The sequence below is a fragment of the Charadrius vociferus genome, unplaced genomic scaffold (assembly GCF_000708025.1).
Source record: "Charadrius vociferus isolate BGI_N301 unplaced genomic scaffold, ASM70802v2 scaffold259, whole genome shotgun sequence".
Classification (NCBI taxonomy): Eukaryota; Metazoa; Chordata; class Aves; order Charadriiformes; family Charadriidae; genus Charadrius; species Charadrius vociferus.
In genome coordinates, this window is record NW_009661368.1 from 6,269,306 (window position 1) to 6,292,488 (window position 23,183).

The window sequence follows — 23,183 nt, forward strand, 5'->3', positions numbered from 1 at the left end:
CTGTCCCTCGCCCCCGCCGTTCGGGGACCATGGGATGCTGCACCGGGCGCTGCACCCTCATTTTCCTCTGCACTTTGCAGCTGGTAAGTGGAGGCGCTCCGGGAGCTACGAGGAGGGGAACGGCGGAAAAAGGGGAGTTCGGCTGCCCGGGAAGGGGGCGGGAACAAAAGCCGCCCCCCGAGCTTCGGTGCCCGCTGCCCCGGGGCCGGTGAAGGCTCCGGTCCCTTCCTCAACTTCGCCTAGAAGGAGGGAGGTGGAGGGATGAGAGATGTCAGGCTGTGCTCCGGGGGACGCTTTGCCGTGCGGGGGGATTTACTGGTGCCTAAAACTCGGAAAAAACGTGTTTGGTTAGTTGGGGTTTTTTTCTTTAAAAAAAAAAAAAGTTCTCAATTCATAAGTTTGTGCTTATAAAATACAACTGAAAAAAAGCACTCCCTCAAAGGAGTCCCGGCGGGCTCGGCGGCGATGTTGCAAACCAAACCAACCCAACCCAACCTAAACCAACCCAAACTAAACCAAACTTCATCGGTACTGAAACCCACCGGTACCTTCTTGTGTGTGTCCCTGCCAGAGGGGCTGACCTGTGTCCCACCCCGCTTGCTGGCACGGGAGGCGTTTGGGCTGGTTTGGAAGGAATTCGTTCAAACCTCCTCAGGATGAAGTGCTTAGGTAGAATGTGCTTATAAATATACACATATTTACGTCGGAATAAACTTCCCAGTGTGCGGAAAGTGTCGTCCCTGGTGGGCATGGGTCCCTCATCCGTATGACATCTGCGTACAGGATAACGTGATAAACAAAGGTCTGGTTGTTCCCCCAGTGTCTGTGCATCCAGCGGGAACTGGAGGGTCCCCTTCTTGTCAAGAGCTAATGGGCTCCAGGGCTCCTCCAGCCTTAAAAAGGAAATGACAGCACTTATGGATTTAATTTCATTTACTTCTTCCAAATTTGCTTTATTTTGGAGCGGGAGCGGCATGCAGGAAAGGGCAGGCTTCCTGCTAAGTTCTCTTGAATAGTAAAGGTGGTGCCAAGGGGTGAGTCTAGCGAAACTCTTTGTTTTGGAGTTGCTTTCTGTGACAGCAGCGTGTTTCCCGCAAAGGGACTGTGAGTGGGCACTTTCCTGCAGGTGGGAGAGAAAAAAATGGGAACCTGCTAGTTTTTAAATGTAAACCATCAGCCCAAACCTGCGGGGGAAGAGGGTGGGAATGCGCCGCTGTTTACTCTGACTGGCACAATCGGAAGATGCGGATGGAAGATTTGACTCGTAGTTAAACAAGATGCAGAATAGAAGTGGTGGGGTTTTCTTGCACAAAGCGTCTCGCTAGGCATATTTATGAGCGTGTTGAATGGCTGGGGAGTGTATTTAGTCTCCTGGATTATTTCTTTTGATTTTTCACCCGTGATCACAGAAGAAAGAAGCTGAACCCTGTATTACATTAGAAATTGGCACCTCAACACTCACTGTCTCTTAAACCCATCACTATGTCATCCTGCTTTAAAGCACACACTCACACACACTGGAGAAAAAAAAAAGAATAAGAAAGAGAAAAAGCTGTGAGCTGCTGGTGCTGCTCTTATTTCTGACAAGCGTGGGAGTTTTCTCGTATCCAAGATACAGGGACAAAGAACCCCCAGCATTTTATTTTCCTTAAGACCCTCCTCCTTGAAGAAAAGAATCAGTTTGGCTCATTCTTAAGCAAGTTTGGATGCCTCAGCCGTAGCGATTTCCCATGGCACTTGCTGGGTGAATTGGTAGAGCTGGAAAAATGTGAACTATGGTGAGGGAATTCCTGGAGCCGCACTCCGGTGGGGGTGAGGTCAGGAGATCCTGGCCAGTTCCCAGCAAGTGCTCGGGTGAGGGTGAGACCCAGCCTGGTGCTTCTTTATTTTATTTTTTTATATTTTTAAGCCAACTTTGTTAATCGTCGCATCACTTCCCCATCAGTATGGTCCAAGTGACCTGCAGGACTCGCTGCAGCTCAGGGTGGGCTCTGTTAAGACAAAACACTGAAGCGATCAGGCCAAGATCATCAATAAATTATAATGATGTGAACTTCCTTTGTTCCTCTCCTGTCTCTGCTCTGCTTCGTTTGGTACTTTGAACCTTTCACAGTCTTCCCGATATGTCACTGAGCTCCGCGTCTCCCACTACCGAAGTCCCAGGGGGGAAATCCCGGCTCCTCTGTGGTCCGTAGAGGTTTTGCCTCTGACTTAAACGGGGAGAGGATTTCAGCGCTGGGATTTCCCACTTCAGTTTTACCGCCCATCCCTATGTTTCTTTACGTGCTCTCGTGTCTGTCTCTCAAGGCTTCACTGGGGCTTTTAATAAATGATGAATGGAACCACGGAACACCCCCCTCTCTCCCCCCCCAAAAAAAAATCAAATCAGGAATTTGAGTTGCAATGCTTCCTGGAGATTGCTTTATTATTAGGTGCAAGCAGTTGAGTGAGTGCATGGGGAAGTGTTTGAACACTGCAGCCTAAACGTTTCCCTGGAAAAAAAAAAAAAAAAAAGGGCAGAAAACATGCTCCTCATTGCGGTGTATGCTCCCAAAGAAAAAGTTTGTGATCCAGTCGGAGGGCAGAACAACGTGTGAATTGAAGGAGCTGCTACACAATGCGAATACCAACAAGATCTTCAGCCCCCCCCGGGCTGCGTGCTCCTGGCGCAGCTGGAGAAGGAGAGCCGTATGCCTCCGTCTGAAGAAAATCAGGGCTGAGTCCCCAGCGGTTTGCTAATCAAGGGAGGAGGGAAGGCTGTAGTTTGAATAAATAATTTGCCACGTTCCAATTTTAGGTTATTGTTTCCTTGAAACGTCCACGTTGGGCTTTTGCTTTGCTGATGGGCGCTGCGGGGAGGCTCTCCCTCCCCTTGATCCCGCTGTGTGTCGCTGTCCCTAATCCGTCCCTTCTTCCCCATCCACTCCTGTCTTCAGCAGAAGTTTGGGTGAACGTTGGCCCAGGTCAGGGTCACTCTGCAGATGAGTTTATCCTCAGCCATGGCATAGAGGAGGACCGGTAGGGAGGTGATGGGGTGTTTGTAGCCCAGCGTTTGCGCGTCCCAAGGGTGTTGTCACCTCCCTGTTCTCGCTTTGCCAGAACACCTCTGCCGTTCAGGTGCTGATGTTACCTCCAGCAGCGTGCCAGCCCTTGCTCATCCCGCCCAGCCTTTGGGCAGGTGCTTGTTAAGAAACGTGAGCAAAACTTCAATGAGGCGTAGACCTCCCTAGGTAAAAAATCAGGACTCTGTCAGAAAGACTCTGCAGAGGGTTAAGAATTGTCGCTCGTAGAAATCAGGGTTGAAAAAGGCTTGTCAAGGGCAGGATTTCCAAACGCGAGCAGTATGACAGGGACTGTCACACCCAGCAGGACTGTGGACCGGGTGGGTCATGGTGAGAAACCACAAATGAGGGCTGGTGTCAGGCAGGGAAATATTAAAAAAATCATTGATTCGCTTCTGTCCTCTTTGCCAGCCGGAGATTGCACCCAAACGGTGTATTTTCTGGAGCAGTGATTGTGCGCTGAAGGCACTATATGAATTTATTTCCACCCAGCATGGAAAAATTCCCTCCCTCCCCATGCCCTGTCCCAATAAATCAAACAACTGTAGTTTCTTTACATTCTGTCTGTGGATTGAGAGCTCAGATGCCAAGCAAAGCCTGGAGACAATTTTACAGATACATTATAAATCCCCCTAGAATAAGAGCTTCTAATGGAAAAAGTGACTAATACTTCAAATGAGCACAGAACAAGGCGCCCTGGGACGGGACTGCATATTGAGACTAACCAAAAGTAACTATATACCTTTATTTATTTATTTTTCTCGCGCTCTCTTTCTCCCTCACTCCCTTCTCAGCAATGCCTTTTTAATCTCTTACAGAAGGGGGTGACCAGTTCTGGAAACTATTTGAAACCAGCACAGAGCCTTCTCGAACTGCTCTCTTGTAACTAAAGCGGTGGCGTCGGTTTGATGGAGGCACAGAGGGATGAAGAGCGCGCGGGGGGCGAGGGCAGGAGGGGAGCGTGGCGGACAGGCGGGTGGGATTGCACGGCAAGCCGGGCAGGGCAGAATCTGGGCAAAAAAAAATAAAGGCATGACTTAGGGCAGGTGAACTCGATCGGGTCAAGAGAGAGGTTGGTAGAGCATCTTACCCAAGGCAAGGAGCAAGCAGAATCGCAGCATCTGTGTTTTAGGGGTTGCGGAGATGCCTTTCTTGGCGTTCTCCTCTCCATCCCAGGGATATTTTGAACTGGAGGCAGGGTGGGGAGAGCAGGACCCATCTCTCCCCCTCCTCTGCAGCCACCTCCGGAGCTGGGCCAGTTTGCTGTGTGTCCTGGGGGAGGGCTGAGCCCCCACAGCTGTGGTACGGCTGAGCACAAAGCATTCCGGGCAAGAGCAGGTGCGAGGGGAAGCACAGCATCCCTTTGCTCATCACGCTGCTCAGGACTCCTCCAAAATTACCTCGTGCTCTCCCCAGCTGTTTATCTCCTCCATGTTTTGTCATCAAATTATAATCCCTCTGGGGAAGGGACTATCTTTGGTGTATAGGCACAGCACCTAGCACCGTGGTGGCTTGAACCTTTCTCGAAGTCCTTGAACAATACTCCGGGCTAAATAATAACATAAGTCTAAAGACCACATTTGACAGATGCTCTCTTCTCCGTGTCTGTTCCAGACAAAGGAAAATTAAAGCTGTGCCAATAATAGAGCTCGTCAGCATTTTCCACTGAAGCTGACTTTCAGTAGAAACCTGGGGATTTGACTAAATGAATATTTTCATGAGAAGTATCTGCTTTCCATAGACAATTCTGAGTTTTTCTCCCAAGTTTTGGCCGGAATGTTTTGGCAAAAAATCAAAAATGTGCTGGCAAATGTCTGCTGTGCTGGCAAACATTTTTAATTTCGGAGTTGTGGAGCTTTTCTTGCAAAAAGTTGAATTTCTGCATGAGATTCTTCTTTTTTTTTGTTTTCGTTTTTTTCCTGAGCAGCTGGAGGCAGTACCGCTGTAGCACAGTGGTCTAAGCCCAGAAGTTTCTGCGCAGCCCGAGGGAAGAGGAGTTTGGGGTATGTGTTTCAGATGTGTCCCCTTGCAGACTGCGCCTCGCCCGCCAGCCCACATCCATATTTCCCATCGCGGTGGCGGAGACTGCAAATGACTCACAGGAACCGCGTTTCTTTGTGTCCTCTACCCAACCCCATCTAGTGCTTTCAGACTGGGAATGAAATTTGGCAAAGGCCAAGCCAAAATGCCGCTCAGGGCAGGGTGGTATCGAAGTCAACTCTTCCTCTTGGAGAACCAGAGCTTTATTTCAGCTGACGCAGTACGTTTGCCTCACCACTCTCTGATTTCTCCCGGTCGCTCTCTGCTCCTTTGCCTTCCCCTTTTTCCTCTCTCGGAGCACCAGGACCACTCACGAAGAGAAGGGGCCGGTTTTCCCCTGATGGGGAACCTCTCCCCGTGGCCGGCGTGGGGTTAAGGGAGCGCTGCGCCCGCCAGCCCCGAGCTGACGTTGCTCCATTGTGTGCTAATAATATACGGAAACTCAGATCATTTTGGCTGGGGTGCAAAATGGAGCTCTTCCAAGAATCTGCTCCGGCAGCCCTCAAGTACGAACTCTTGGAGAACAAACTGGATAACAAAGGCCAGATTGTGATCGCTTTTCCTCCAGGAAAACCCTGGAATAGCCCATTGCTTTTTGAGCACTTAAGAAAATGCATGTGATTCTGCGAGCAGTAAGTGCCCCAGCTGTAGCATTCCCTGTTCCCATTAACAAAACATTGGTTTTGAGGTCAGTAGAACTGAACCTTTCTTATTAAAAAAAAAGTCCAAAAAACCACAGAGATAATTTGTGATTTAATGACCTTATGCTTGTGGGCTTCCCTTTGTCCCCACTCCTCCTGGGCTGCGGCAGATGAGAGGTTGTGTCTCTCCGTTTAAGTTTGGTAGAAAGAGGGTTTTCAACAAAGTGGAAACTTTTTTCTCCAAAGTAGTGCATTCTTCTCCTGTTCCCCATCTCCAGAACACAAGGAGGGAAAAAAAGGACGTTTCTGGGCAAAAAAAAAAAGAAAATACTGGGGCATTTAGCAATGTTTGCTGAAGATGATTGGGGGGGGGGTATTGTGCCAAACCCCAAATATTTTGAACTTTTCAGAAGTGTTTTCAAGCTTCTGTAAAAAAGTTGAAAAGTCTCACTCTAAAGAAAGCTGGTTTGGTGTTGGGTTTTTTCTTTGGAGTTGTGCACTCTGGAAGTTCTCATCTTCCAAATATCTCTGGCAACATCATGTCTCCTCCAAACCCAGCTCGTGGTGGGGTTTAAGGGGAGAAGTCCTCAAAGAGAAAGCACAGGCTTGGGCGTTGCTGCAGGGTAGTGCCTTCCTGAGTTGACTCATCTGCTCTCAGGCCAGTGGTTTGGGGTATTTTATGTTGTAGAAGGAAACTCAATGAATAGACGCCCTGCAGAATGTGAGATAGTTTGTAATCATTCCAGAGTCATACTGTTACCTTAAAGTTCATGAGATCTCAGAGTAAGAATCGATGACTCCTGCTTCGCTTGTTTATTGAGCTTTGATAAGGGTCAGAATCTTATTTCATCTTCTTCTTGCCAGGAGTAAGAGTAGGGATTACAAAATTGAGGATTAATGGTAGTAAAACACGGGGAATCAGTAGTATTAGATAGGAAAGTAGGTAGTAATAGCAGGGATGAAAAAACCTGAAATGATTGACATATCTGGCAGAAACCTCGGAGATGGGGTTTCCACAAAGGCGCTGCTTCTTACCAGCACGTTGCATTTGTGTTTCACGTGGAACACAGAAAAGTCAATGGTGACGTTGCTCTGGCTTCTTCCTGGGTGAGCTGTGCCCTGGGCCCACATCTGAAAGTCCTTGTGAAGTGACGAACAGAAGTTTTATTTTGCTTTGTGTTCCGAGGTTTCGCAGCCTAGAGAGGAGCGAGCAGCAGTTCTCTGCTGGGGCGAGATCAATAGCTCCTCCCTTGACTTCGCTGTAGCTCATTAACATCAACTGTCTTTTCCAAGGGATGCTTTTTGGTCTCATTTCCACAAGGACTTAATTGCCATTTTCCTGGTGCCTGTGGCTTGTTCTCAGCACAGCTGCTTCTGTGTCAGGACGTTAGACACAAATATGTTGTTTATCAGGGAAGCGCACGTCCCAGATTTTCTCCCGAAGGTGAGGATTCGTGGAAATGAGGAGAGCAGCTTTTCTGATCCCCCCTTCCCCCTCCATCCTGGATGGTGTTTGGGTGAATCGAGGTTTAGTAATTGAGGTGTCAGATTCCCTGACACCTTTCCGCTGAAAGGATGATGGTGTGGAAGCGGTGACCTCCGCTGCCATCTGCCACGGCTTAATGAAAATATACTGTGGGAATCAAGGCAACAGCTTGTCTTCATCACCTGCTTGGAGAAGACAGACGTCAGGAGTCGCTGTGCCAGCTTCCTTTGCCACCTTTCCGTGACTGGCCAGCCCTGCAGGCAGCTTCCCACCTGCTCTCCCGACTCTCTCAGGCCAGCAAAATATCTGCTTTCCTTTCCTTTCCTTCCTTTTTTTTTTTTCTTCTTTCTTTTCATCCAATGCTCAAAACTCCAGAAAACCAGGACCATCATTGTATTTTTTTCTGCACCGGTGGAGCAAGCACACAGATGGCCGCCCGGCTCCCGGCTTTCAGAAGCTTGGGAGCACAAGTTGCCACCTTGTGATGGCAACAGGCGGTCCCCACCGCACCGTGATGGGGCAGGAGGGATGAGTTGGGGGGAGATCCAGCTTTCATGGCCTTTCTGCGCTCTGGGTCAGCCCCTCACCACGCAGACCTGCTCCCCATTGCACTGCCCTCAGAGGAGCTGATGGTCCCACTGATGAGATCCCTGGAGATGGGATGCCTGCAGCAGGGTGAGCCAGGGCTCCTCATCCCACCTCGCTCCATCCCACACCCCGCAGAGCTGCCCAGGAGCCCGGTCTCCCAGGTCCAGGAGGGCGTTGCTCTGCGACAGGATCTGTTTTCTCAGCACAGTTCTCCAGGTCTCTTTCCCTGTCATCCCCGAGCGACCCGGGACATCGCTGACCTAAGGAAGGTGGGTCTGAATGATACAGGACAGACTCTCTCCTTCATTACTGAGCACTTGGGCAACCACTCCCCTGGTCCGAGACATTAAAGAACAAGAATTGAATATTACTGAGGATAGTTGGGTTACACTTCTCCTCAAGAGCTAAGTACACTTAATAAAAAATGAGTCCTGGTACTCAGATAAATACAGTTACAGCGAATATAGAAAGCCTGGGAAGATGCCTCCTGCGACCCCTCTCTGGGGAACAGGGACCTGTCCTGTGTCTGTGGTGACCCTGACAACAGCCTTGGACCCATTAAAGTGTCTCATGCTGAATTATATTTTCCAAGTGCTATTCTCTGGACATAGTTCATCTGTAAGCACCGTTTCATGTGAGCAGGGAAGGTGAGATAGAGGACACTAAAGAAGGGGAAAGAGCATTTTATTACCCACACAGAACTTATAAAATATTGAGTGTAACCTTGCATGGAGTGCTCTGTATGGTGTGTTCATCCATCACAGATAAACAGCCTCACCGCAATTAACAGTTTGTCACTGTCTGTCTTCAGCTCCACCTGAAAATTACCTCTGTAGTAACCAGAGTTCAATCTGAGTACCAGGACGGTTCACCTACCTGGAGATCAGGAGGAATCTAAATCCTAGCCTTGCTCAGGTTTCTTCGTGTTTAGGAGGTTTGGTCATTATTTCTACAGCACTACATTAAGAGCATTGCCCTGCACGTTAGAAATGGCTTCTTCTTGTTGGGAGTATACTGGGTTGTACTCTAAGGTCTCCAAGCAAACTTTTCCCCTGCATGAAGCTCAGCAGATAGATGGTCTTTTTTGTGGAGGGTATGTGGCAGGGTCTTTCCTTAATATTACTGTGACAGTCCAGATACTCAGGAGCGCCTGACTCTGTGCTGTGGGGCTCAGGAGCATCCTTTCCTCCTCTCAGAGATGCTGGACCCTTGATACACCCCTAAGAGGGAAATTGTCCCACTTTGGTGGAAGGACCACATCCAAATGCTCCGAGGACCACAATGTAGTCATGGGCACTTAAATAAGCTTTTCTGCTTCCCTGAGAAGGAATTATTGAGTGAAGGTGACTGGAGGAAAAACTCCTCCTGAACCAAAGACCCACCTCAGCAGGACAAGAAAGAGCCGGCCTGGCCCGACTGGCTTTGACCTTCATTTAGAGGCCTTGAAAGCAGCAGAGACCACAAGTATGTGTTTACTACCAAATGAGTTCTCAGAGATAAGGTCTAGGTCCATAGGCTGATTAACCTTCTGGAGAATGACCACAACCTGAGTCCTCATACTTGGGTGGACTATTGCACTTCCCTGGAACTCAAAACCCCTTTGAGGTTCTGGACCAAACACCTCCTGGTCAAGTGCAGCACAGAAGAGCTTCTCCTGTAGCTCTTCCTTGGAGGACAGCGAAGAGAACATCCAGATCTCTGGCCGGACTTGAAGACTGCATTTAGATAGCTTGCACAGATATCTGAACTACTGGCTACTGAGCCAAATCAAACCCAGTTCCTAATTTCCCATGGCTACTGGTAATCCTTCAGCAGCAGATTCCCATGTGCGAGACGAGAACGGGCTCTGACAGGCGGCTGGCAGCCCTGGCTCCGGCAGACAACGCACTTCTGTGATAGCATTGTGGGAAAGGCAATACACCTGCTTATATTGTATATGTACAGAATTAAGGGAGAAATCTGATTATCCTAATTACTCAGAAATGCAAAATATGTGCAGAATACAGTTTGGCTAATTAGCCTGGGAGATTGCTGGCTGCTTGGCGGGGAGGAGAGCGGGCGTTGGGAGAAGTGTGATGGGAGTTCACAGTCTGTTACGTGCCCTTTGCTTTCCGAACATGTGGAGAAAAGTGAGCACGGGGCTTTGGAGATGTGCTTGCCAGCCTTAAAACAAATTACAAAGCTGGGAAAGGGCAATTCTTTTTCAAATGTCTGCCGCTTTTTGGATTCTGGGTCTTCAAGTTTCCCATCTCATTATCCTGAGAGGAGACATTCAAGGGAAGGATGATGGGTCTGCCTCGCGTGCACACAGCTGGCGAGAGCCCTGCACGGCATCTTCTCCGAGGTGTCTGTTCCTCGTGCTCTTTATCCTGCCTTTGTGCTGACGGGCAGATTCTCACAGGCTAGCAGAAGCCTGAGGAGATGGTGATGGTAGTTGTTTCTGTGAATGGTGCTGCTTCGTTTGCATTCAATGGGCTCATTTGCACCACAGAGGTGCTTGTTAGAAGAGGTCTTCTGGCCCAAAATCTCACCTGATTTTTCCCAGGGATGCAGAACAAGGCAGGCAGCTGCTAGGCAGGGTGGAGGGTAGTTAATGCCAAGCACATCTCAAGGTACTAATCCCCAGGTGTCTAGATCCAGAGAACCAGGCTGGTTCCTCCAGCTCCGTGATGGACATACACCCACCTAGCAAACCATGACAATGTATGGGAGGGCTGCAGGAGCCACACCAGTGTAAGGTCAGGACAGCTGGCACGCACACCTCGGTGTGTTCTTGGGTTTACACAGAATCCCGGACTGGTGAGGGCTGGAAGGGCCCTCTGGAGCTCCCCCATCCCCCCCCCCGCCAGAGCAGGGGCACCTCCAGCAGTGGCACAGGACGGCGTCCAGGCGGGTTTGGGATGGCTCCAGAGGGGGAGACTCCCCCACCTCTCTGGGCAGCCTGTGCCACTGCTCTGCCGCCCTCACAGCAGAGAAGGCCCTCCTCAGGTTGAGATGGAACTGCCTATGGTCATGTTTGTGCCCGTTCCCTCTTGTCCTGTCACTGGGCACCACTGAGGACAGACTGTTCCCATCCCCGTTGCATCCTCCAGTTAAGTATTGATAAGCATTGATAAGATCCCCCTCAGTCTTATTTTCTCCAGACTGAACAGCCCCACGTCCCTCAGCCTTTCCTCATCAGAGAGATGCTCCAGTCCCCTCATCATCTCCGTAGCCCTTTGCTGGACCCTCTCCAGCAGTTCCCTGTCCTTCTTGACCCGGGGAGCCCTGAACTGGACACAGTGCTCCAGATGTGGCCTCACCGGGACAGAGCAGAGGGGTCCTACAGTCTACACAATGCTCTACCATCAGACTGGAGCCCAAACCCAGATCTTCTGGGTATGATCAGTGCCCAAAATGCGCGCTCATCCATTGCTCCTTGTCTTTAAAAAACGCGGCATGGCTTTTATTCCTGACGTAGCCAGAGACTAATGTCTACCTCAAGGTTTTCTGGAAAGGTTAACTTTCCTAAGTCACTGCCCATACTTGTGCTCAGGATCAGTCCCGCTGTCAGTTTAACACAACGTTGGCTGGGACGTTAGCTACGAGGAGATACAGAAGCACTGGGGCTTCCAGGGCTGCCACTGACACAGCTTAAAACTGAGCGGTGTGACAGCCTGAACGAATAGATAGGGTGATATAAAAACTCTGCCGTGGCTTCAGACAATAAAGACTGTGTCTCCCTTCTGATGAATAATGGCTCTTTGTTTTATTCCTTAGATGACAGGGCTGTTACAACTGCTGAGAACTATTCCTGTGCTAAATATATGGCTGTGTAATAAAGGCTCTGCAATCTATGAACTGGGACTGAATGGATACTTGAGTGAATCATGTAAAGTACGATGAATTTCTGAAGCAGCTCATAGTGACAGGAGGTGGAGGGGCAGTAAACTCCTTTGCAGATCTCTTAGCCAAAGGATGCTTTCCTCCCATGAGAAGTAACCCAGGTTTCGCGGCTGCCAAGTTTTTCCCTCGTGGTGGCTCCCATGGCCGTGTCAAGTTCCCAACTCCCAGTTTTTGACATTAACCTGCACACAAAGGGCATTTCAGATGGAGCTCCAGTGTTTGGTGGTGAGGCACTGCACAGATTTTCTAGCAGAAATCCTGGAACCCCGACCCTGGCAGGCTCAGTGGGAATGCAGCAGTAAACCCCGTGTTCAACGCTGACCCAGGGCTGAGCGCTCAGTGGGATTTTGCGGGATCCCATCAGAAGCAGCGATAGTCTGGAGCCTGCTATGATAAGGAGGAAAATGCAGCTTCTTACCGCTGCGGTCTTGCCACGCTAGTGGAAGAGGCGATGTGCAGATATTGTTATCACTGTTCGGGAGTTCACCTCAGAGTCTTGCCAGATTAAACTTCCTTGAAATTACTTAATGTAGCAGCAAGGATTTGAATTTCCATAATGTGGATTAGCACTTTTCTATTTTAGCTAATCCTTGCAGACAGAGCTGCAAGCAAAAAGATCAAAAGACTTGAAAAAACGGGTCAGAAAGTTTGGAGTAGGGACAAACCAACGATGCCGTTGTTCCAGGAATCATCTCGCACCTCCAAGGGGAGCGATAGCAGCAGGGAGGCAGGGCCATGCGAGGATGAAGCTTTGGTGACACAGGCTAATAGAGGGCAAGTCTTTGTCCCCTTTCGTGGCCGGAGGAGACATGAGAGTTCATGAGTGCCCCACATCTGAGCTGTGCCCTGCGGTTTGGGGCTCGGTCCCTGCAGGGTCACCAAACTCTTGCACTGCGCAGACACGACCGCTAAAGATCTGCTGCAAATGAACTTTGTTCTCCAGAGCTGCCAAAGTGGCGTCTATTGACCAGCCTCTATTTTAAAAGGGGAGGAAGGGAAAAAGAGAAGGAAAAGAGAAATTCAGCTTTGCTGTTGAATAAACCATGAGGCATTGAGGAGCTGCGAGTCAGCAGGGGAGGGGCAGGGGCAGCGCAGAAATGAAGGGGACGCAAGCGTCATGCGAAAAATGAAGCCCAGGAGGGGCCCGGCTATTGTGCGACACTCTCGGAAACTTAATTGGAGAGTCGGTTGGTGGGAGGCCAGAAGACGTATACAATGAAAGAGAGACACTCGACTGGACTGAAAATGCAAACAAATTGGGTAGCACAACAGAAGAGAGAAATTATGCTCATAAAATAAACAATGGCTGAGTGACACTGGATAAACAGTTACATATAATAACGCCACTGTTTGTCTCAGCCATCCTAATTGGGAGGCTGGGCAGCATCCGATGAAAACTCAGCGTTGCACATTTTCCCTTTATAATGAGGAAGGTTTCCTCCCCCCTCCCCTCAAAGCCTCCTCCCAGTCCCATTTAGCAGCAAACTGAAAGGCCTGGTTTCATTCCACTTTCCCACAGCAAACTCATCCTGGCAGGAGCTGCATTAAGGAGGACAAGTAGAAAATGATAATAAATTGAGGACTTGCTCTTATTTCACCTTGTGACAAATCTATCCAGTGGGTGACTCGGGGAGGGTGATAAGAGCATGGACTGGGCTGCCGCTTTCCTTTTGACGCTTGGTCATGTGGAAAATAACCCCATTCTAGCCTTCACTCAAAAGGGCTTTCCTTTAAAAATAATGCTTTTTAAAAGGCACCGAATCCTTATTTACACTGTTGGAAAGCCAGCAGCTCGCCTCCATCAAAGTGAACGTCATGGGTCTCATTTCATCATCTCCTGGGACTGAAGAGCAAAAACAAAGGGGATGCCGCACAAAAAGTGGTACGGTCAATGCCTTTAATACATGTGGGAGAACTTGTTAAACCTGAGCTTTTTTTTTTTTTTTTTTTTTTAGCGTGATACTGTATTGCTAACAAATCCCTAACGAGGATCTTTTGTTTCATTGAGCTCCTCTCAAGTGTAGCAGGAAAACACAGCGGTGCAGGGGATGTTGAGCATGAGAAAAACACGGGCTTAGTGACTTCCACCACCGCTCTCTCTCACGCTTTGAACCCGAGACTCTCTGCCCCGAAGCGATTCCTTCCAGCACTCAGGCTCAGAGATGCGCTCTCTGAGTGCTCTCACCCTTTCACGACTACCCAGAGCAGATGATTGCGCTCCCCAAGCTGCTTCATCAACCCGTGAACTGATCTTCAGCCTCAACTGCGTGTCTAAACCTTTCGCCATCTCCATCCTTAGGAATTTACTCATCTCTTCGAGCACTTCACATGTGTCTGTTTTCTTGCTTTTATTGACTTAAGAAAAACAGAGCTGGATGTCTGCTTCCCAGCCTGTAATGCTCCTGGGGAGGTTACAGCCGAGGAAGAAAGCCAGGAGGTGGTCGGCCTTCCTCATCTCTGAGAGCCGCGGGGACCGCGCTGCCGGGGCCGTGGCGAGGGCACCCACGACTCCTGAGATGTGGGTGGCAGCTCAGAAGTCATCCTGGGTGGCACAGAATTGGCTTTGCCTCCTGCAGTGGCTGGCAAACTGAAGTACCCCTAGCTCACATGCCTTGAGGCAGGCAAGGGAAGCTAGGTTTGTTACCTGTAATTACTAAGGTAATTAATCAATTAATTAAGTACAACTGATTTTCTTCCAGTGAAGCAATTGGAAGATGAAAGTCAATAGTGATTGATTCATTTTGTAGCCACTTGGTAGAAGGGAAGTTGTTTGTGGGGATTGCGGTTATTGGGAAATTCCTGCAATACCCCGAAAGCCTCTGACAGTCCCGATTTGTAACAAAATAGTTGTTTTCCTGTTTGTGCCAATGTAAAACCCTTCCCGTCAAAAGTGTTTTACTGGAACCAGAAGCTGGACCGCTAAATGTTTTTCTTGTCCAAAATACTCTTTTCTTCCCAGTTCTGTTTCATTTCGAGCTTTGATGACAGGCCTGGAAGTTTCCTGGTACATCCGTTAGGGGAGACTCGGTCAGTATTTCATCACTGATATTTATTTTTCATCTGAAAAAATGGCTACATGCTTTTTCAACTGTAGTTCTTCCAGGGAAATTTTTCTTTTGTCCTTTCCTAAAGTGCAAGAAGGACATTTTTGTGTTAGGTTGGGGTTGTTTTTTGGCAAAGCGTAAACAACAGAGTGTTAGTAGTGATGATTAAAACTCAGCTGTCGCAGTATGGGTCATTTTATACTGACGGCAGCGTGTATGACATGCAGGCGAATCACTTGGCCCATTTGCAGCCGCACTCCTAAAATGCCTCCAGCTTCTGATTTGCCTGAAAACTTCCTGCGTATTGCCATGGTGTGCGGAGGGGAAAGTCTCCGGGGTCGGGTTTGATATATAAACCCAATCACTTCTGCAGCATTAGCTCATCTGCTCTGCCCTGACTTCCCAGCTGTTTATCAGACTAAAGTTACATCCCCCGGCCGCGGAGGGCAAGGTAAGATTAATAGCTGCGACGAGCAGCAGCGGGGGGGCTGGCAGGTGGAGTGACTGGGCATCCTTTGCTGGGAATGGCTGGGATTTGGTTGGAGCAGCAGCAGGGCTGAGTTTGGGGGGATGCAGGCACAGGAGCAGGGGGAGTGTACCTCTCGGTTTTGAGAACGGGACGGTGATGGGAAAGGCGAGGGGGACGGTGCTGCCATCAGCATCCGATAAAAACTATTGCAATGCCGATGCGGTTTCTGCTGATGCAGGACGATTAGTATGAAATATTAAAGAAGCTTTTTACAAATCCAACCCAAGTCTCCAGCTATGCTCTGTTTAAAAGGAGGGTGTTATTTCTAATTCCACTATATAGGTGGGAAGACAGTTAACAACTGTGCTGGAGGGCTTTGGTGGAAGCAAAATTGTGCGTGGGAGCAGAATCAAACCCAGCAGACTGACCCGTATTTGGGGTTTGGGCTGGGTGATGGTGCATCGATGCCCAGAAGCCCCCGTGTTGTTTCCATGGGATCTTCTCTCCTGCTCCATCAGGCCCAGATTTTATGGAGCCCCTCTGCACGTGACTGCAGCTGGACGTACGCTGTGCCTCGAGTCAGCAGATGCTCCAGCGCTTGACTGAATGAGGGCTTCTGTGTCTCTCAAAGAGCTGCTGCTCGTGGCATTGCAGCGGGGCGAAAAGCATCATATGTAGCTGCTGGCAGGCGGAGAGGGAAAGCCGTAAAATCACAGGAAACGCATCCCTTTGGCTTCACGTGTGGTCCCTCCCTCACCCCCCCAAGTTCACAGCTAGGTATTAGGAAAGAGAAGTGCTAAGAGCACTTCTCTGCATCCTGGTGGGGGAGATAAAGTCTTCATCGCCACTTTGCTTTCCATGACAAACAGGTGCTCTACGAAAAAGGGTCGGTTTGTACAGTAATTACCAGTGGAAATGCCGGGGTGGCTGTGCTCTCCCCGCTCCCGCTGCAGGATGATTACGAACGGGCTCTCCTTCCAGGAGCAGAGCTGCAGCAAGGCCATGGCAGATCCCAATTTCCTACATTATCAATAATAACAATATCATTTTCTGTCGCCCCTATTTTGCACCCACCCTGCGCTTCCCTTTTAATGAATTCCCTTCTCTTGCTGTAGACTCCGCCGCGACACCAGCCTGATTTGTAATGTAAATAGGCAGCCCAGCGTAAAGGCGACCTGCAAGAGCACCGCAGGGCTCTAATTATAATTTTCATTAAACTCCTCCTGTTTACGAATATCCAAGCAATCTGGCCTTGCAGCAGGAGCAAGAGGAAATTAAAGCAACGCTACCACGAGCGCGGACTCAGCTGTTGAGCAGAAACCCAAGCAGGGTTCCTGCGGACAAAGTTTCGAAGAGTTATTTCAGCTTTGGCGTCCTTCCTCTCTCGAGCTTTTACCCCGGTTGCAGAGCTTTGCATGTTTTTCCCTCAGAGGATCTGGCTGGTGCAAGTGTTCTACGCGTGATCTATTCGTGACCTAATTAAGGGGATCAGCTGCTGGAGCTCCCGGTGCAATGTGCAGTAAGGAGCTGGGGGGAGAGCGGCCGGAGCAGGATGAGGCGGGTGGAAGGTGCGGAGCAGAGGGAGAGGGTCCGTGAAGCCCAGGGGACAGCAGGGAGCTCTATCTAGCAGGGCCCGGGGGTTCCACAAAAGATGGGCGACACAGAGACTGTTTGTCCACACGTGCTGGGGAGGAACCTGCTGAGTTCAGGAATGCTTTGGCATGTGGAGCTATGCCAGAAGTGGGGTGATGCTGGCCATGGACACCAAGGAACTCTCGTCCTCTTATTCCCCTGGTCGAGAAAAACAGCTTCAGGTGGTGTTCTGCAGGTGCTTTGCCTTCAGAGAGGCATTTTTGTAACTCAGGCTACAGCTGACCCTTCCTGAGGTGAACGTGCTGCAGGTGCCAGCCATGAATGGGACATGCAGGGGCCTCTTTTGCTCACAAAGCTAAAGGCAGGGGATGTTCTCAGCGTCCCTCGGACACAGGGAGTCTGTCTTGGGCTGTGTGTGGACAGGGCGCAGGAAAAACTGAGTGTGGCTTTTGGAGCCTGAAGCAAGAGTTTCTTCCTCCTTTGGGAAACTGCCAGGGGTCTATTTAAGGTCACGACTCAACTTTGGGGTAACCAGAGGCAAAATGAAATTGCAGTTTGCAGTAAGTGCCTATAAAATAGCAAAGATAGCCATAATTTTGTCTAGGCCAGATGAGTCCGGCTGGTATCTCACGGGCTTTATACACCCTGTGAGTTTTGGTCCAACCCCTGAATGATTTTAAGTCTTTTCTCGTGCACTGAGAGCTCATGGGGATCTCCGGGCTGTTCCCAAACCGCTGCTCCCACATCCAGGAGGCTCCAGATGCATTGTTAGAAGACAGGCTGGGCAGTCCTGGGCCAAGCAGTGCTTCAGGACAGCCTCGTATCTTCTGGGCAAGTCATAGAATCATAGAATGGTTTAGGTTGGAAGGGACCTTAAAGATCATCCAGTCCCAACCCCCTGCCCTGGGCAGGGACACCTCCCACCAGCCCAGGTTGCTCCAAGCCCCGTCCAACCTGGCCTTGAACACCTCCAGGGATGGGGCAGCCACAGCTTCTCGGGGCAACCTGCCCCAGGGGCTCACCACCCGCACAGGGAAACATTTCTTCCTGATATCTCATCTCAATCTCCCCTCTTCCAGTTTGAAGCCATTCCCCCTCGTCCTATCACTCCATGCCCTTGTGAAAAGTCCCTCCCCAGCTCTCCTGGAGCCCCTTTAGGCACTGGAAGGGGCTCTAAGGTCTCCCCGGAGCCTTCTCTTCTCCAGGCTGAACACCCCCAACTCTCTCAGCCTCTCCTCCCAGCAGAAGGGCTTCAGCCTTCTGATCATCTCTGTGTCCCTCCTCTGCTGATGTTGATGGGTTCGCGCTCTCCCTCCAGCAGCAGAGCCGTCTCTTTTAGCTAAGCTGACAATGCTTAAGACAGCAGGTCCAGAGAATATAGGGTATATTCCTCATACTAAACAACCCCTTGGCTAATTTCTAAGTATTTTCACTTTTTTTCCTGCATTCCTGTCATGTGAATGAGCCCAAACTTTGGATAGCCTTCCCGGCTGAGCAGAGGCAGGGATCACAGCATATAATGCCCCGTTGGTAGGAAATAAATCTCTCTATTAGAAAATTAAATTCGTGCTGATCTCCAACACTGCTCTGCCTCGCAGCCCTTATAGTGTTTAGATGGCTTCATAAATGGCAGCACATCTCCCGAGGGCAATGGCTGGTGAGTTAATGGCACGTCTTTAATGTACGTCACTCATCAGGGGAAGTCGTGCTACTGGTGGGAGAAGGTGCGTGTCCCCCAGCGGGAGAGCTGTCTGCCGCGCCAGGCTGCTGTTTGTGGGCGGCAGCAGAGGTGTTTGTCAGGTTCGTCAGCACGAGGTGGGCTACGGCAGGACGGCATGTCCTCCAGCCGGCGAGGGAAGCCAGGACCACCACAGTGCGGAGCCTGAGCCTGCGATAAGGCTGTGCCTTACGGAGTACGCGGCTGACAAAAATGTCAGGCGCTTGTTGGAGAAACTCATTGGGGTTTATGTCTGTTGCATATACAGTCACGTCCCCTTCGTTCCAGTGCCCCCTCATTCTGGAGAGCTGAAGCTGAGCTCCGAAACTGAGGGAGGAGAAAAAAGCTGAGGGGGGGAGAGCATTGTGGGCACAACAGATTAATTTAATTATGTTGGGGAAACTTAGGTTTGAGTGTTGACGTAGGTTACGGAGAAAACAAGTTTGTCATTCTTGTCAGAGTGCTTTTTTGCCTGGATCACAAAGGCACCTGCTTATTAATTTAGCCTGATTGCTAATCTGGGCAATCAGCAATCACAGCAGCGCGCGGTACTTAGATGCTATCAGGAGCCACCAGCAGGAGCGCAGGGAACAGGGAACAGAGCCGCTTGGGCATCTGCTGCTGCTGCACAGACACCTCTCTGCAGCCCTGAGCCCCGCGGCGAGATGTGGCCCAGGAAAACCCATCGCCAGAGGCTGTGGGGGGTGTACAGAGCACAAACCTCACCAGGCACATGACCGACCCCGATTTGGGAGAAGTCTGGATGTGTTTAAGAGCCGTTTAGATGTGGTGTTGGGGGATATGGTGTAGGGGAGAACTTTGTAGCGTAGGGTAGATGGTTGGACTCAATGATCCCAAGGGTCTCTTCCAACCCAGACAATTCTATGATTCTATGATTCTAAGTTTTGGCAATAGAGGGCAATAATTTTACTGAAACATTCCTCCCAGGAAGCAGTCTTTTTCCTGATGTTCTGACCATTCAGAACATCACTGCTGGACAACCTCTTCTCTCCTCTCCCACATTATGTGCAAGAGGCAGCTAATTAACGGTGCTGCTGCTGGCCCCGTTTAGAGGGCGGTGGAGCAGGAGAAGGGCTGCCACGCTTGTGCTGCACCCGGGGAAGTGCCGTTTGATAGGGACCAAGGCCATGAGTCTTGCTGGAAGAAGTGGCTGGAAAGCTGCCCGGCAGCAGAGGACCTGGGGGGGTTGGTCAACAGCGGCTGAACATGAGCCAGCAGTGTGCCCAGGTGGCCAAGAAGGCCCACGGCATCCTGGCCTGTATCAGAAACAGTGTGGCCAGCAGGGCTAGGGCAGTGATGATCCCCCTGTCCTCAGCACTGGTGAGGCCCCACCTCGAGTGCTGTGTTCAGTTTTGGGCCCCTCACTACAAGACAGACACTGAGGTGCTGGAGCGTGTCCAGAGAAGGGCAACGGAGCTGTGAGGGATCTGGAGCACACGTCTGGTGAGGAGCGGCTGAGGGACCTGGGGGAGTTCAGCCTGGAGAAGAGGAGGCTGAGGGGAGACCTTCTCGCTCTCCACAGCTCCCTGAAAGGAGGGGGTAGCGAGGGGGGGCAGTCTCTGCTTCCAAGGAACACGTGATAGGATAAGAGGAAGTGGCCTCAAGTTGTGCCAGGGGAGGTTTAGATTGGATATTAGGAAAAATTTTTTCGCAGAAAGGGCTGTCAAGCATTGGAACAGGCTGACCAGGCAGTGATGGAGTCACCATCCCTGGAGGGTTTTAACAGACATGTAGACGTGGTGCTGAGGGACGTGGCTTAGTGGTGGTTTTGTCCGGTTAGGTTAATGGTTGGACTTGATGATCTTAAAGGTCCCTTCCAAACGAAACAAGTCTATGATTCTCGGTACTGCCAGCTCCTGCCTGACACCCCAGCGCCTTCTCTCTCCTGCACAAATCCCTGCTGGCTTACCCACTACGTGGCCCAACTCAACATGTGGAGGAAAAAGAAGGTTTAAGAGCTTTGCATATACGAATGTATGTGCATAGCCCATGTCTTCAGCTGAGCGAGGCTGGTGGTGTACAGGGTGTACTGGGAAACCTCAGTGCTTCTGACGCTGGAGCCTCAACTCCAGGCAGAAACAAACAGGCTTCTGCACCGCTCCAGTGCCAGTCTCAGCCCTTCCGTTTAGCGAGGACTGTGCCTTCCCTGGCATGCTCAACAGCATTCGGGCATGTGGGACTGAATAACGACGTATCTTTGCAGCTAGGATGCTTCTGAAAGGCATCGGCAGCGGAAAGTGTTAGGATCAAGGTCAAAGCAGCGGTACTGCTGAGAGCATCGTTGCCGACACACAAAATGACACTGGGAGGGGATAATCCGGAGCACAAAGGTGCCAGGCCAGGGGGAAGGAGGAGGTGGTGAGGCCTCAGCGCCGAGGTGTATAATGATATATATATGATGCTCTGGGCTTCAGCGGGGCAGTTGCGCAGACCCACACCGAGGGGTTAATTCTGCCCAGGCTGTGTGCAGGGTGGCACTGCGGTGGGAGAAGTGCTGATCCTGAGCTATGGCACGGGGCGGTCTGAACGTTGTGTCTGTTGGAGCGTAACGCCCCGGGAGCCGTCAGCGCCCGCTGCAGGGCAGCGACCTGGTGTGGGGCTCACACCGGCGATGGGGACTTCTCCAGCTGCCTTGCGGGGATCTTTGGCAGGCATTGGTCCTCCAGCCCATGGCGGTGACCAGAGTTTGCTTCCAAAACAGAAATTATTTCAAGATATTAGAGGGCTCGCTAATGTCTGTGCGAATTTTCTCCCCAGCAGCTTCTGGGGAGAAAACGGACCAAACCGAGCGGAGAATGGGGCTTATTGTATCCAGTGGCCAGAGTGACCAAAGATGTCTGAGAGACAAAGTGACAAACAGAGACCTCCTGTGCAATTAGTCTCTTGACCTCTGTGGTTCGGCGAGGGATGCTGGGAATGGAGCTGTGGATCACAAGGCCCCAAGGAAGGTTTCCTTGACAACACTTACTGAAGAAAAATGAGATTTCATGAATGCAGCGGGTATTAGCACGTGAGAGGCTGACTTTAGAAGAGACAAGGACGCAGCACCTCGCAGAACGAGCCCCTCGATCTGGGGGATGTGAAGCAGTGGCTCAGTGAACTGCTTTTTCAGATAAATTTAATTAAACAGCTATTACAACCATTAATATTTATTTAGAAACACAGCCACTGCGGTGAAGGCAGACTTATTGTTTAATCATTTGTTTTGCCCAGAAAATCTTCTCCACCTTGAATAAGCACTGGCACACAGAAGGGAATTTTCTGCTCGCTGCTGATAGTTTCACCTCACTGCAGCTTGGGTTTCAGATTCTTTAGATCTAACATTGTTTCACCATTTATAAACACAAACTAATGGTATAGAGAGATTATGTATAATAATATATCATAATAATAACAATAATACCAGTACAATAATAATAATAACAAAGCAGACAGATGTTTAGTATTGCCAAACAAAAGTGTTTGAAAGAACGAAAAATGAAGATACTTGTGTTCAAAACCTAAATAGATATATTTTTAAGTTATACATTTGAGACTTTTTTAATTTCTCCCTGCTGTTTCAGCTAGCTGGACTTAAATTTCTATCCTTGTGTGATGTCTCATAGGGATAGCAGTCCCGTGACTTTGTCCTGAACTCAAGCCATCAACCACTGCATGGCCGAAATACCTCAGGAAATCAATGCAAGTTTTTCCTCAAGAAAAGACCCGTGACCTTTTTTCAGTGAAAGTCTTGGCAGCCCCGATGGTGTTTGCACAGCAGACAAACAAAGAGCGTCTTCTTCAAAAGCAAAGCCAGTTGGCAGGAAATCAAACGCTGAATCAACGCGTCGGGAATCAGCCGGGCAGCCCTGAACATCCCGGGAGCGTGGTGGGGACCGAGGGCTGCAGCTGAGGCTCCTCCGCAGTTCAGGCTAGAGAGAAAGTAAATATAAGGGTTTAAGTTGCAAATTGTGTCTGTGCTGAAGCCGCAGAGAGGCAGGCAGAAGTCAAAGGCAGCTGTGTACACCGCTGAACAAGGGCAGGGCAGGAGCCGGAGCAGCCTGTGAGGCTCTGTGTCCTTAAGCAGTGAAAGACAAGGAAAAGCAGAAGAATTTGCAAGTTGTTTTTTTTATAGGCCAAGTGGAAAACTGTCTATGTTTCTGGGTAAAGTAGTTTTTCTTCTTTTTTTTTTTTTTTTGCAGGAGTATCTCCCTCAATTCCTGGCTGGCCCATAGCAATAGGATCAGCCTTTCTCGTTTGCTCCATTTGTTGCGTGCTTGTAAATTTATTTCTAACATTTAATTTTAAAAAGCAATCTCTTATCAAAACTGAACTTGGAAAGTGTAAAAGCAGGTGTGCTTGCAGGAACGGATACAGATGGGGGGGCGCTGTGCAGGCAGGACATCCTCTTTGCATATCTGTACCTGTCATTGGGCTTTCTGAGCATCTCCCCTGCGCCTGTACCAGTCCTGTCAACATCTTGAAAGTGATATTTGTTATTTTGTGTCCCAACCGATTTCAGAAATGCAGTGAAAGACACAGATCCAAACCAAATAAGATTAACGGCTTTAAAAGCTTAACAAACTAAGAAGAGCAAATCTAGCTGATAACATGGCCTTGATAGTGGGCTCTAAAGGACGGGGAGTTAAAGAATGACA

At 49.8% G+C, this 23,183-nt stretch overlaps 1 protein-coding gene across 1 annotated transcript in view; it reads left to right on the top strand.

Moving 5' to 3' along the window:
• Positions 1 to 29: 29 nt before the first annotated feature.
• Positions 30 to 23,183, top strand: part of NKAIN4 (Na+/K+ transporting ATPase interacting 4) — a 48,212-nt gene continuing 25,058 nt past the window's right edge. The window contains exon 1 of the mRNA XM_009893442.1: positions 30 to 83. Coding sequence (XP_009891744.1) covers positions 30 to 83 — 54 coding nt within the window. The remainder of the gene's footprint in view (positions 84 to 23,183) is intronic.